Raw genomic sequence first — 13,887 nt, forward strand, 5'->3', positions numbered from 1 at the left:
TATAGCTAATTATTATACTGAAAAACTAATAAAACAATTATTTAAATTGCAAAGATCTCTAATGACTTAGCCTTAAATAGTTTTTAGGAATAGAAGACTGGAAAAAGCATATCACTCGGTGTTGGGTTAGGGTTGGATTCGTGTTCATTTTTATTTTTATTTCTTGGGAAAACTTATCATTCATCCAAAACTCTGTAAGATGATAAGATACCTCAGAATTAGTCATCATTGCGTTTATTCTTAAATATTTTCATGACGATTAGACTCAGAAACTTCTCTTACTTATTCAAAAAATAGGAACTTTTTTATGATTAATAAATATATGTTTTAAAATTTTATTAAAGTTATAATTAATAAAAATGGGTAATGACTCTAGTTTGAAGCTGATTGATAAGATCAACAATTTAGAAAGAAATGATACTTTTTTTTCTTTTGAGTTTTTTCCGCCAAAAACTCAACAAGTAAGTATCATTGAATCAAATTTTAGTGCACCAAATTTTTAACAAAATTTTTACAATAGGGTCTCGAAAATTTGAAGTCTCGTGTCCAGAGAATGGGAAAACTTGAGCCTTTGTTTATTACAGTCACTTGGGGCGCAGGTGGTTCTACCGCCGAAAAATCTATAGATTTAGCCGAATATATCCAGAAGTCAGGTTATACAACATGCCTTCATTTGACTTGTACAAATATGGATAAATCTCTACTTGAGAATGCTCTCAAACGTGCTAAGTCAAGCGGTATTCGTAACATTTTAGCATTGAGAGGAGATCCTCCCAGGGATGGTGAATACAATACAAATAGAAACTCTGACTTTATTCACGCTGTTGACTTGGTTCGCTATATCCGTAGTAACTACGGCGATTATTTTTGTATCGGAGTTGCCGGATATCCAGAGGGGCATGTTGATGGATCGGATAACTCAAATCAAAATTTTTTAAAAGATATCCCTTATCTTATAGAAAAAATTGAAGCTGGGGCTGATTTTATAATTACCCAACTTTTTTATGATGTTGAGAAATTTTTAGCTTATGAGTCAGTTTTGAAAGAAAACCCATTGACAAACAAAATTCCGTTAATTCCTGGGTTAATGCCTATTAATACTTATCAATCATTCATTCGAGTATCAAAATTGAGCAACGTTTCAATTCCTAGTTCCATTACTAAAATATTTGAAAATATTAAAGGGAATGATGAACAGGTTAAACTTCAAGGAGTCAAAATTCTCACAGATATCATTGACAAGATTTACACAAAAACTAACAGCCGAGTTAGAGGATTTCATTTTTACACTCTTAATTTAGAAAAGTCAGTGGCATTAACTATTGAAAATTGTAATAGTATTCATATCATCAGTCCTAAAGATTTCTCTAGTGCCATTGATTCTTGTGAAGAAGAAAAAAACGAAATTTCTGTAATACAGAAAAAGCCTCGTCGCTCTAGTACAAATGCACATAACAGATTAATTGTTTCCGAAATTCGAAATTCGATTGATCCTCTCAATGCAGTCAAAGCCTCTCAAGTTTCGTCATCTGTCCCATCTAAATCACGCGAGTTTTTAGCTATTTCTACTGGTGAGGGTTCTTTAGGCCGCGAGGCTAATTGGGATGATTTTCCAAACGGGAGGTTCGGAGATTCTCGATCTCCTGCTTTTGGGGAAATTGACGGGTATGGACCAAGTTTGAAAGTTGATAACACAAAAGCTTATCATATATGGGGGTATCCCATTGATAGAAAAGATATTAGCAAACTATTTATCTCTCATATTACTGGAACTCTAGAAGCTCTCCCTTGGTCTGACCAAAGTTTAGACAGAGAAACAGCTTTAATTCAAGAACAGTTGATCAATTTAAACAAGAATGAGCTATGGACTGTGGCTTCTCAACCTGCATGTAACGCAGTTAAATCTGATGATAAAATTTTTGGATGGGGTCCTCCAATGGGGAGAGTTTTTCAGAAAGCCTTTGTTGAATTTTTTATTTCTCCAGAGAAATGGGAAACATTAAAAAATAAATTTGATAAAGATGAAGTTTCACAGTCAATATCATATTATGCTTGTCGTAATGATTTGAAACTTATAAGTAATACAAGCAAAAATTCTTCAAATGTTGTTACATGGGGCGTTTTTCCAAATAGGGAAATCCTTCAGTCAACGATTATTGAGGGTATTTCTTTTCTTTCTTGGGCAGAAGAAGCTTTTTCTCTTTGGAATCAATGGAAATACATCTATCCAAAAACTTCAGCTTCATATATATTACTTGATGATATTTCCAAAAACTATTATTTAGTTACCGTAGTTCACCACGAGTACATGCGCGAAGAAGCATTATGGGACTTACTCCTTTCATTACTTCAGTAACCGAAATAAATATATATGTTTTTATTTAATACTTAATTGACTTGGTTTTTAAAGTCGCTAAGAATTTTTTGCAACTCCGAATTTGTCCATTTCAAATGAAGCTCTATATCAAACAAAGAATTTTCTGAATAGTCATTAGGAACATGTGAATGACAAACTGTAATACAATCTTTTTCAAACTCATATTTGTTCCCAAGTTCATCAGAAAAGACACCATATAAACTAGACATGTCATTAGTTTTGTGCTCAGAAATTTTATTGGATGATAAATTTGTAGCTGTTTTAGGAGGTCTTCCTCTTTTACGTATTTGTGAATTCTGAGCAATATTGCCTCTGCATTTCAAATTTTTATGACTCCTACCAGAAATCAAAGTTCCATTATGATATTTTCTCTTTTTGAAAATGCTTAGTTTTTTTTTTATAACAACCCGAGAAAGATAAGGTAATGACTGGCATACTGCACATTGATATTTTTCTTCAGGGACGTCGCTGGGTAATAAATAAACAGGGATAGTAGGGTATTTGGAAATAATAGATTCTCTGAGACTTATTTCTTCATTAATAATATTTTTTAAATATGGGTATAACCATTTAAATGCCACCTTTCTATGATCTAATTTAGCAGTACGAATAACAAGGCTATCGAAAGAAAATACTGGGGCACGTTTCAAAAGCTTATATGTTTTTGAAGATTCAGCCCCATATGGTAACCAATTAAGAGGAGCAAAATTTACAGCTTCATTGCAGTTAAACCCATGATTGAATCCAGAATGATAAACTTTTGGCCAAGTAATCACAAATTGGCCAGGTTGTTGCTTAATTGTATAGCATGGAACGTTATCTTTAAGAAGAACATCTGGAGATACCATTGTAACCAATTGGAACAGTAGATCAGGTTGTTTCTCAAATAGTTCAGGGGCAGTGTTTTTAACGGTTTTTTCAAATTCTTCAGCATGATCACCAGGAACTCCATACCAAGTTTTAGTTTCACCAAAATGTTGATAATTTATAGAATATGTATAGTGATCCTCACAATGCCAACAAAATGTTGAAAACAACATACCAATATATATCCAAGGCTGAGTCATACCCGATATATCGGTTGTGATATTATGAAAAAGTGAATCTTTATGTAGAGGCAAATTGTTAAGATTCCATGAATCTTTTGAATACTTATTATGATGCATTTCAACACTTGAAGGAAATCCGGATGTATCAGTATGAATATCGGAGCCATATTCAACAGTCAAACTTTTTCCAGGAGAATTAACAAAATTCCAAAACATCTTTTCAATTTCTACTTTTTGTTTCTCTTTCGAGAGAGTAGACAAAAGTGGATTCTCTTCAAAAAAAAGATTTTCAAATGAATCGGCAAAGTCTTCAAATTCAAACAGAGTATAATCATCACCTTGTTGAAAAGCAAAATCACACGATCCCACAAGACATTTCGGACAATACCAGGATGATCTGAGATTTTTCTGGTATATGCTGTTATTTGGAAATTGAAAGACATCATAGTTATTGATGCAGCTACGATGAAAAGTGCAGTCACACTCATCACAACTTCTCATTAAAATGTCTTCTGTTATTTCATTATCACAAACCTCGCAAACAAATTCGTTCAAATCAGCGTGGGAAGCTTTAATAACAATAGGATGGACGTTATAATTATAATTATTTTTAGCCTTGTTAGTTTCTGTATTTTTATTGGAATGAGTAGCACAAGTCGAAAGATTTGTATTGCCGTCAATTCCCAATGATTTCAAAAATTCAATATGATTTTCAAAGGGTTTAATCAGGTCGACATAAATTTTTTTTACCATACTAGATGTTAACATATTTTTATTACTTGAAGATAAACTCAGCTTGGAACACACCAAGTCCCAAGAATTCATTTTTTCAACTTTTTCAAAACCTCCTAAGTTCTCAACTGTTTTATGTAAAGTATAATAGTCCAATGATTTTAATCCCTTTATATATATATTCTTTTCAATACTTATCCCTCTATTTGTGTGAAACTTCTCAAGTCGATTAAGCCAATCCATCACAAGTCTGGATAAAGCCCCCATAGAATTTAATGTTTGTTTCCTTGTTCTAAAGTGAAATTTCTAATTTAAATGTTAATTCGACATAACATGTATTATAAGTAAATACTAACACCTGTGTCAAGGGCAAACTTTGGATTCCATGTGGCTGGAGGAACAATTTTAACTAAGCCATATTTTTCGCCTACAGGCGAAATAGATTGAATATAATTATAAGCATTTTTAAATTCTTCTTCAGAAGGATAAAATGTCGGAGCCTCTATGAGCCCAAATGTATTATTTTTGCTGTTATCAGCATCTATTTGTTTAATATATGAAGATTCTACCGACATTATAATTAAATTAACCACTTGTTTAATTTTATAAAAAAATAAAAATGATTATAAAAATCTCATGATATCAACCCTAAAATAAAATATTTGCCAATGTCTATTAAATAATCAGTAAAAAAATATATTTATATATAAGAGTTACCCGGCCCCGAATACCAGCATAATAAATAAAAAACAATTTAAACTACAAATGTGCCGATTAAATTTTAAACTTGTCTTCATAGAATAATATCATCATTTCGTTAAAATAATGTCAACATCTATCTCATTAAACAATGGTTATACTCTTGGCGTTATTGCCACCGGGACAATGGGAACTGCCGTTTTGAACGCAATTGTCAACGGTATTAATCAAAATGAGACAACTAGCCCCATTCCTTCTAGATTTTTTGCCACGGTTAATAGCCAAAAGTCTGTTGATCGCTTAATTGATCAATTCGGTAACAAAGTTGAAGTAACGATCGGAAAAAATGCTGAAGTTGTTGAGAAGTCTGATGTAATAATCTTAGCCTGCAAGCCTTTTATGACAGAAAATATTTTGCATGAAATTCCAAACAAATTTTTCAAGGGGAAAATACTGATTAGTCTTCTTGCTGGAAAAACGATTGCTCAGATCACAGATATGACAGGTGGAAATGCGTTAGTCGTTCGTGCTATGACAAACACGCCTAGTAAACTAGGTGCTGGAATGACCGTTATTTCTTATCCTACTAAAACAGATATATCCTATACGAACAAAGTTTGCGATTCGATATCATGGATTTTTAATCAAACAGGACGCAGTATTTCAATGGATGAAAAGTATATGGATGTTGCTACTGCTCTCTGTGGAAGTGGTCCAGCGTTTTGCTTTTTAATGATTGAAGCCCTTAGTGATGGGGCTGTGAAAATGGGAATGCCTTATCCAATTGCTCAAGAGTGTGCTGCTCAAGTTCTTCATGGCGCTTCTCAAATGGTGCTGGAAGGTTCTCATCCGGCAGTTTTGCGTAACGCAGTCTGCACACCTGGAGGAACCACTATTGGCGGTTTAATGATATTAGAAGATGGTAAGGTTCGTAGCTCTGTAGCTAATGCTGTTGTTGAAGCTACAAACATTGCCACAAGCCTTTCTAAAAAATAAATTTAAGATTTTTCAATAGTTGAGAAAATTTATTTAACTTAATTAAACATATGAATATAGATTTTTCCGAGAATTTCTATCAAGAGCATCAATTCGCCCACCAAGATATTTGACATTGATAGGTTCTAGTAAAGCCATTCCGTCACTAAACTTAACATTTTTTAACAATAACTTAGTTCCTATAGGTAATAGCATGGAAATAAAATCGATTCTTTGTATTTCGATACCATAGAACAAGGATCCTTTTGAATCTTGCAAAATAAGTTTATGAAAAGCCTTTTCCCCTGGGACAAAAATGTTATTCATCATTATATCTTTTTCTGTGGTTTCGTTAGAAAGCTCAATATCATTGGAATCAGGTAACTCCTGCAATCTAACAATCGATCGGTGTTGACTACTCAAATGAATAGAGTTTTGAATTTGATTCAGAGAGTAAATATCTGCAGGTAATGTATTCAAATACTCCTTTATTGAATGGCTTGATATTGATATATCAATAACAAATATCACTTGAACTAAGAGACTTGATATTGGGGTAGTTGAAAGTTGAACAGAGCCGTTTAAACCTATACTATTGAGATAAGAATGTTTTGTTTCGTAGTCATCTCCAAAGTCAAAATCCATGCCCGATTGAGATATGTCGGCTTCTAAATATGATAAAGACATATTTTAATGAAGGTTTTATTTACAAAATTTTAAAATTTTGTCCTTAGACCAAGAAATTGTATTAAAAAATTCTAACGTTAATGAATATTTAATAACAATAACTTACTTTTTGTTTTGTTTAGATCTGGGGAAACATATCACAGATAATAAGTTACTAAAATGTTCACAAGTTTATTATTGGTCTAGATTAAACTAATGAACCTTTGAACTTTTGAAATCAATTATATCTTCATAATAAATATCAGTAGTTACGTTTTTTTTGTCAATATTTCTAAAAGAAAATTTTAAAAGTATCTAATAAAAAATATTATTCTATTATTCTATCTAAATTCAATTTACATATGGATAAATTTAAAATTCAGCCACATTCTTTGACCATATCTAAAGACGAGGGCAATCTTTTCTCTGCTTCATCTTATGACACTAGTCTAAAAGACTTCAACCACATCACCAACTCAGTTAGTTTTTTCCAAAACAATTTAAAAAAAAATAAAAATGACGAAAACTTGACAAATGAAATATTTAACAATTTCAATTTGAGACCTACAATATTAAGAGATCAAGATTTTATAAAAATGAATATTGTACATACTAGAAAGAATATCAACATCATTGAAAGACAAAGGACAACTACAGCCCTGGAATATTGTATTTATTTTTAAAGTATAGGCAGATCAAAGAAATTTCTTTTACTAACGTTTATAACAAACACAAAATACTAGATTTCCAAAGCTACTATCTAGATCTATTTCAATTTATTTGTACCAGAAATTCACAATTAACAAATCTCAAACAAGGACACATATCAAAATTTACAAGTCTCGATAGTCAAAAAAAGTATTTTTTGGCACAAAACAATTATATCACATCAACTAATTTATCTCATTTTTTTACAAAACAAAACTGCATTTTACGTTCAAGGCGCACCAAACCGTGTGCAAATGACTTTGAAAGTATAGCCCAAATTGGTCAAGGTGCATATGGGGAAATTTATCTTGTTAAACATGGTTTGTCCAAGAAAATATGTGCTTTGAAAGTGATTCCCAAAAGATTTACTTTACATGCTTATCAACGGCTCTCGTTACTTGTGGAACGTGACATTTTAGCTATGTCTAACTCACCTCACCTTGTCCAAGTAATGTATTCATTTCAAGATGACGAAAATCTTTATATGGCTATGGAATATGTTCCTGGTGGAGATTTTAGAACATTTTTGAACTCTCACCCGCCTCTTGATATTGATTCAATCCAATTTTTTTTTGCAGAAATGATTATATCAGTTGGAGTTTTACATTCCTTAGGCTATATTCATCGTGATGTAAAGCCAGAGAATTTTTTAATAACTAAGGAAGGCCATATTAAATTATCAGACTTTGGGCTTGCTTGCGGAAATATGCATGCAGATCATAACAAAAACATGCCAACTAAAGTTTTACATGAGTTACAAAATATACCGAATGAAGCAAACGATTTTCATCATGTTATAGGTTCTAGCCTTTATTTTTTAAATCCAACAAAAGAAATCTGGGCTAAAGAAATAGTGGGTTCTGCCGAGTATATGGCAGTAGAAATTCTTCAAAAAAAATTTTACAATCATACAGTTGATTTCTGGGCTTTAGGGTGTATTCTGTATGAAATGTTAGTTGGTAAGACACCTTTTCGTGGTGATTACGAATGCATTTTAAATTGGAAAAGGGAGTTGGCAAAAAAACCTTTTTTACCACCTGGATACGGTTTGAAAAAAAGTTCCAAAGTTTTCTCTCATTTGAAATATCGAGTTATGGATTCAACCTCATGGGGGCTAGTTAATAAATTAATAACTAATTCTAGCATGCGGTATCAAACAGCATCTGATATTCTTCATGATAATTTTTTTCCACAAAATAATAAGATTAATAATTTGCTAAATAATCCTCCATTTGTTCCCAATCTTGAATCTGAACTTGATCGAAAATATTTTGATGATTTCTCTTCACCGGTTACTCAGAATCTATATCGTGATGTTATTATCCACCGGCAAATCATGGAAAAAAAAATAGCGCCAAAAGACAAACATGAACTAAATTCTTTCGGAAATAGCAAAAGGTATCTGCTATTTACTTTTAAAAAAATTAGATAACTCAGTTTTGTTTGTATTTATGAACTTATTACAAACACAATGATTAAAAAAAATATATGTAGGCTTAAAATAAAAAAATTAAAGGTATAAAAAATATTAATCTTCGATAACTGCATCTCCATCAGCATCTTTCACAACAGGCTTTCCCGAAGCCTCTGTAGTAGCCACTGATTCAGTAGATGGGGTGGGAGCATCTGTTTGTGCAGACAAGCTGTCTAAATCGCTTTGCCAAAGAGTCAAATTGTCTCTGAGTAACTGCATAATTAAAGTTGAATCGCGGTAGCTGTCTTCAGACAAAGTATCCAACTCTGAAATAGCATCGTCAAATGCTTGCTTAGCAAGATGACAAGCACGCTCAGGCGAGTTAAGAATTTCATAGTAAAAAACAGAAAAATTAAGGGCGAGTCCAAGACGAATAGGATGAGTAGGGCTCAAATTAGCTTGAGCAATATCTGTAGCAGTTTTGTAAGACTCGTGAGCGGCTGTAGCTGCTTCTTTTCTTTTATCACCAGAGGCAAACTCAGCAAGATAACGATGATAATCACCTTTCATCTTATAATAAAAAACTTTCGATTCACTGGATTCCGCTTTAGGTAAAAGGTATGTAGTCAAAACTGAGAGAACATCATTACAAACATCTTCAAGTTCATTCTCAATTTTATGTCTGTAACTCTTAATTTGTTCGACATGATGAGTGGCGTTTTTGGCTTCTTCTTTCTGTTCTATAGATGAAATGATTCTCCAGCTAGCACGACGAGTTCCAATAACATTTTTATATGCAACAGATAATAGGTTACGTTCATCAACTGAAAGCTCATCACCGGATTTTGATACATCTTTCATGTATTCAACCATTTCATCATATCTTTCAGCTTGTTCGCAAAGTCGAGCAAGGAAGGTTTTCGTTTCTCTCTATAACAAAATATATTAAAATTTTAATTTGAAATATAAATTAAACAACTTACTTCAGTAGTCATTATAATAAAATTAAAATTAATGATATTTTTAAAATAGAAGTTTAGATTCAGTATTAAACAAGTAAAAATAATAATAAGAGGATCGGGCAAGATATTGAATAAGAGGGCGAGTGAAATGGAGAAAAAAAAAAGTGATGGGTGTAGGTTACGTCCTAAGGAGCTCCTCTGGCTTAAAATAATTATTATTTATCTATTACATAATATATTAATAACATATACGTTCATAAAAATGTACCATAAATGGCATAATAACTTATAAGTTAAACCTACCAGTGATAGGGAATTCGTCGTGACTTTAAATTTAAGATGCCAAATCTATTGTAAAAAACCACTGATCTTTTGCAGATAAAATCAAATTCTTTATTAATAAAATATATAAACTTTTACCAATGACGAACAATAACTAAATTATCGCTCAAGCAATTTACTAATTCATAAAATTCCTTATTACTAATATTCTCTTGTAATAATACCCATTCCATAGGTGTTTGTCCATCCATATATTTCATCGTTTTTCGAAAATTTACAACAACATTAGGTGATTTATTTTGAAGAAGCTTTTCTATCCATCTCATCTGTAATGCCGTGGCGCTTCTTGGTTCTAAAATTATTGTATCTTCAGACCATTCTTCAGACGGGGAAATGTTTTCTTCTTCAGTAATATCATTTGATAAACCATTAGCTAATTTAGAACGGCGGAGACAATGTGGATTAACTCCAAAATGAGTTCTCGAAGTTTGAGAAGATGACAAGTTTGAAGTTTTTGTAATAACGTTATTTGCAATTGGAGCAGTGTTGGGAACAGAAGCACTGAAAAAAAATTTGGATCGAATAAAATTTTCTCTGTTACCAGATAAATCATGAGTAGGCTTGAAATTAGTATTTGAAGCAAATTTTGCAGATTCAGACCAAGAACCATACTGAGTGAAAGAAAATCCTGATATACTCCCTTTTTTTAGAGATGCTACACCAGGTGAGTTTTGTATTACAGCTGGGGCCTCAGTTAAAGGATTGCAAGGTGATCGAAAATCCTGTTTGACATGTGAATTTTCAAAATTGAAGCTCCGGGACAAATGACTATTTTGTTGTAAAAGTGAATCTGTTTCTTCATTACTTACAGGAACTTGGAAATATATCTCAGTGCTTCCTGCGCCACCTTTGCGTAAATTAATAGTGGTAGTTGCAATATTAGGTATAGTAATAGCACCAGTTATAGAAGTGTCGTAAGACCCTTCTAAATTTTTAAACCCAATGGAATCATTTTTAAGTATGTCTTTGACATCTAGTTGAGAATTGGAAGACCCAGCATTTACTTTCTGTAAAGCATTGTTTTTAACTTCAGATTGAATATCTTTTTGAAGCTCCCCTTGTTGAATATCATTTTTGACTAGTGTTTTAATTGCATTAGATATTTTAACTAATAAAAAAGTTTGAATGAGAGATATAAACCCATACTTTATAAGCCAAGAAATAGCCTCATGGTGTAGTCTTTTCTGATCACCATCTTTTTTATCAATTGGAAAAATATGTTTAAACTGTTTAGGCTCGTTAGATGAAATGCTTGATAAGAGAGAAGACAAAGACGGGAGCGTCGGAAATATTTGCTTAAATACAATGGACAAACTGTAAAGCTGTGTTAATGGAGCTAAAGGGGAAACAATATATATATTTCTCCTTGAGATAGGCAGTATAGGACGAGCTTTTCTCCAATAAATTAAATGTGCCGCTAAATCAGTCAAATAACTAATATCAGTATTGGCTTTTGAGGACAGTTTCGCTATACTTTCTGTCGGTGAAATTTTATGCAATAAGACGGCAAGGGAAGAATCCTCATTGAGTCGAAAATCTCGGATGATATTATAAGGATCATCTAAAAGTAAAAGGGCGAGACTTTGAATTTTGGGATTTTGCTCATCATATAGTGCATCAAATGGAGGTAACGTTGAAAGTTCTGTCCCTGAGAAGACTTTTTGGCTAACAGATGGAAGAGAATCAACTTGTGTAATTATCGGAATTTGAAGAGAATGCAACTTGTGATTCAATGTAAATTTAGCTATCTCGCTGCGAGATATAGAATCGTAAAGTTGACCAATAGCAGCAGCCAAGGATGATGATTTTGAAATCTCCTCCCAACAATCAATTAAAGAGCCTCCTTTTCAAATGTTAGATATTTTTAAAACTATCCTGTTAATTTTCTTACCTTCTTGCAAAGTTTTCTCTCTTGCTTCTAGAATAAGCAAGATTTCATTCCAAACGTAATTTGACTTTGCCTGTTCATACCTAAGCATTCTTGCAAATCTTGATGCGATGCATTGATACATCTGAGAAATACGTTCCGGAAACTCACGAACAGGAGGGTTTACAACAAACGACACATGAAACATTCGCATATCTGATTTAGAATCAATAAATCCATGAGATTTCTTTCCAGATAGATCATGATGTAAGCTTTGGGGCTGTGAGCTATCGAAAGAAGTTTTATCAAACGATTTAAGTTTTTGATTCGAAGATTTCGGATTTTCCTTGTCAAAAAAGCTATACTTTTTGTTAATGTGATTAGTTGGTGCAATGTTTATATTCGTTTTTCGATCAAGTGCCCTCCTACTTTCTAACACACTGTTACCAAGTTGTTCAGTGTCAGATCCAGTAACTTGACTTAATGAGATATCATGTTCGTCATCAGCTTCCGTTCCCTCATCAATGAGGTCATTTTCAAAGTCTAATGAAAATATTGGATCTCTGTCTTTGTAAGCATTGGTATTAGAAAATGGATTAGATGAACATTTATCATGCGAATTTTTACGAGAAGTTTTTTTTCTCAGCCATTGCCCATCGTGTCTAACATGAACAGGCATTCCTAAAAATACCATATCATCCACTGCAAGCTCAAAAAGCGTATTACACATGTCGCGTGGGGGGACTAAAAGTTCGCTTAAGAATGTGGTATCAAACCCTAAAACAGTTTCGCAAGATGTAGTTGCTTTATTATGTGGCGTATTAATGTCCTGGTTAAGGGTATTTTTATCAAGACTTTGCGAACTTCCTGGGCATTCTACGAAATCAGGGTGTGATCCAGTATTAACTGTCAAATGGTCAATATTGGAACTATGATCTTCCAGTTGTGAAATAAATGTTTTTTCATCTGAAATAAACTTAGGGGCAACTTTTGACCCTTTTCTTAACACATGTTGATCATTCAGTGCGGATTCATGAATTTTAGGACTAGACAAATTAATAGTTCTTTTCAACTCATTTTTTTCGATGTTATTTTTGCTATCTTGATCAAACTTTTTGATACGTTCGTTACGTTTTTGATTGCTTTCATCAAATTTAGATGTAGCATTGATAGGAATACCACCAATAGAATTATTATTATTATTATTATAAAAGTCTTCCATAAGATCAAATGGTGTGTTAGACAAAAAATATTGAAGGTTTTCTTCTTTGTAAATATTTTGAATATCATCTGTAAATCTTTTTAAAGACGGACTTAAAGGATTTCTTTCTGAACGTGTTAATTTGGGTTTTTGAGATTGATTCGATAAATTGTGGGTTGTAGAACCAGGTCCTAACCCTGTTTTCTTAAATGATTTACTAAGTCTATCAGAGTACATATTATTAGCGTTATTGGTGGTAGTATGTTGTCTTGCTGGCTCTTTATGTGAAAGTATATTATTATAATTGTTAGGAACATCATAATCGCTGTTTTCATTTGTAGTAATGTCATCAGAATCCGAAGAATTTATCTCAATATCCGAAGCATCAGATGAAGCATCTGAATATGAAGAAGATGATGACGAAAAATCTTGCCAAGGGGTTCTAAAAGAAGCAGCCTTGTAATCATGATTGTCAGGTTCAGGTGGATAGTGAAGAATAAACTGTGGACCGTTGTGAGTTGATATAGTCAAAAGTATCGCTATTAAGCAAGGATTAGGAACCAAGGAGTCTGAAAATGAGTTCATTTCACTTTCTTTTAAAAAATTGCCCAAAAAGAGTGATAGCAGTTCTGTGTTACTTATCAAGATATACAATTATCGCCATTTACAACATTTTTTATACAGTATGAAAAAAGGTTAAAAATGATTATTACTAATAACTTTAGTCTTTTAAGTAATTCTCAAGATTATTCACAGATGAACATATTCGACATCTATATCGTATCGTATTTTTCATAAAATGGCGCTGTAAATAAGTATTTTACTACTTTAAAGTAATTGGCGAATTTGCCAATTATTCTTATTTGATTACTATTTATGATTTTAACAACAAAAT

General features: G+C 32.4%; 6 protein-coding genes across 6 annotated transcripts; 2 read left to right on the forward strand and 4 right to left on the reverse strand.

The window, feature by feature from the left end:
* Positions 1-359: 359 nt before the first annotated feature.
* Positions 360-2,356, forward strand: SAPINGB_P005629 (uncharacterized protein; the record flags this gene model as incomplete). Its single annotated transcript, XM_032000343.1, has 2 exons — positions 360-461; positions 521-2,356. 2 exons carry the CDS (start codon positions 360-362, stop codon positions 2,354-2,356), a joined length of 1,938 nt encoding a protein of 645 aa, XP_031856234.1.
* A 32-nt stretch (positions 2,357-2,388) lies between these two features.
* SAPINGB_P005630 (uncharacterized protein) lies at positions 2,389-4,194 on the reverse strand (the record flags this gene model as incomplete). Its single annotated transcript, XM_032000344.1, has 1 exon — positions 2,389-4,194. One exon carries the CDS (start codon positions 4,192-4,194, stop codon positions 2,389-2,391), a length of 1,806 nt encoding a protein of 601 aa, XP_031856235.1.
* A 789-nt stretch (positions 4,195-4,983) lies between these two features.
* Positions 4,984-5,853, forward strand: SAPINGB_P005631 (uncharacterized protein; the record flags this gene model as incomplete). The annotated part of the gene is made up of 1 exon (XM_032000345.1): positions 4,984-5,853. The coding sequence occupies one exon, from the start codon at positions 4,984-4,986 to the stop codon at positions 5,851-5,853; it is 870 nt and encodes a 289-aa protein (XP_031856236.1).
* Positions 5,854-5,895: 42 nt separating this feature from the next.
* Positions 5,896-6,519, reverse strand: SAPINGB_P005632 (uncharacterized protein; the record flags this gene model as incomplete). Its single annotated transcript, XM_032000346.1, has 1 exon — positions 5,896-6,519. One exon carries the CDS (start codon positions 6,517-6,519, stop codon positions 5,896-5,898), a length of 624 nt encoding a protein of 207 aa, XP_031856237.1.
* A 2,215-nt stretch (positions 6,520-8,734) lies between these two features.
* Positions 8,735-9,615, reverse strand: SAPINGB_P005633 (uncharacterized protein; the record flags this gene model as incomplete). Its single annotated transcript, XM_032000347.1, has 2 exons — positions 8,735-9,550; positions 9,604-9,615. The coding sequence occupies 2 exons, from the start codon at positions 9,613-9,615 to the stop codon at positions 8,735-8,737; spliced, it is 828 nt and encodes a 275-aa protein (XP_031856238.1).
* A 383-nt stretch (positions 9,616-9,998) lies between these two features.
* Positions 9,999-13,577, reverse strand: SAPINGB_P005634 (uncharacterized protein; the record flags this gene model as incomplete). Its single annotated transcript, XM_032000348.1, has 2 exons — positions 9,999-11,767; positions 11,816-13,577. The coding sequence occupies 2 exons, from the start codon at positions 13,575-13,577 to the stop codon at positions 9,999-10,001; spliced, it is 3,531 nt and encodes a 1,176-aa protein (XP_031856239.1).
* Positions 13,578-13,887: the final 310 nt, after the last annotated feature.

Source organism: Magnusiomyces paraingens (assembly GCF_902498895.1).
Source record: "Magnusiomyces paraingens strain CBS 517.90 genome assembly, contig: contig4, whole genome shotgun sequence".
NCBI classification, from domain to species: Eukaryota; Fungi; Ascomycota; class Dipodascomycetes; order Dipodascales; family Dipodascaceae; genus Magnusiomyces; species Magnusiomyces paraingens.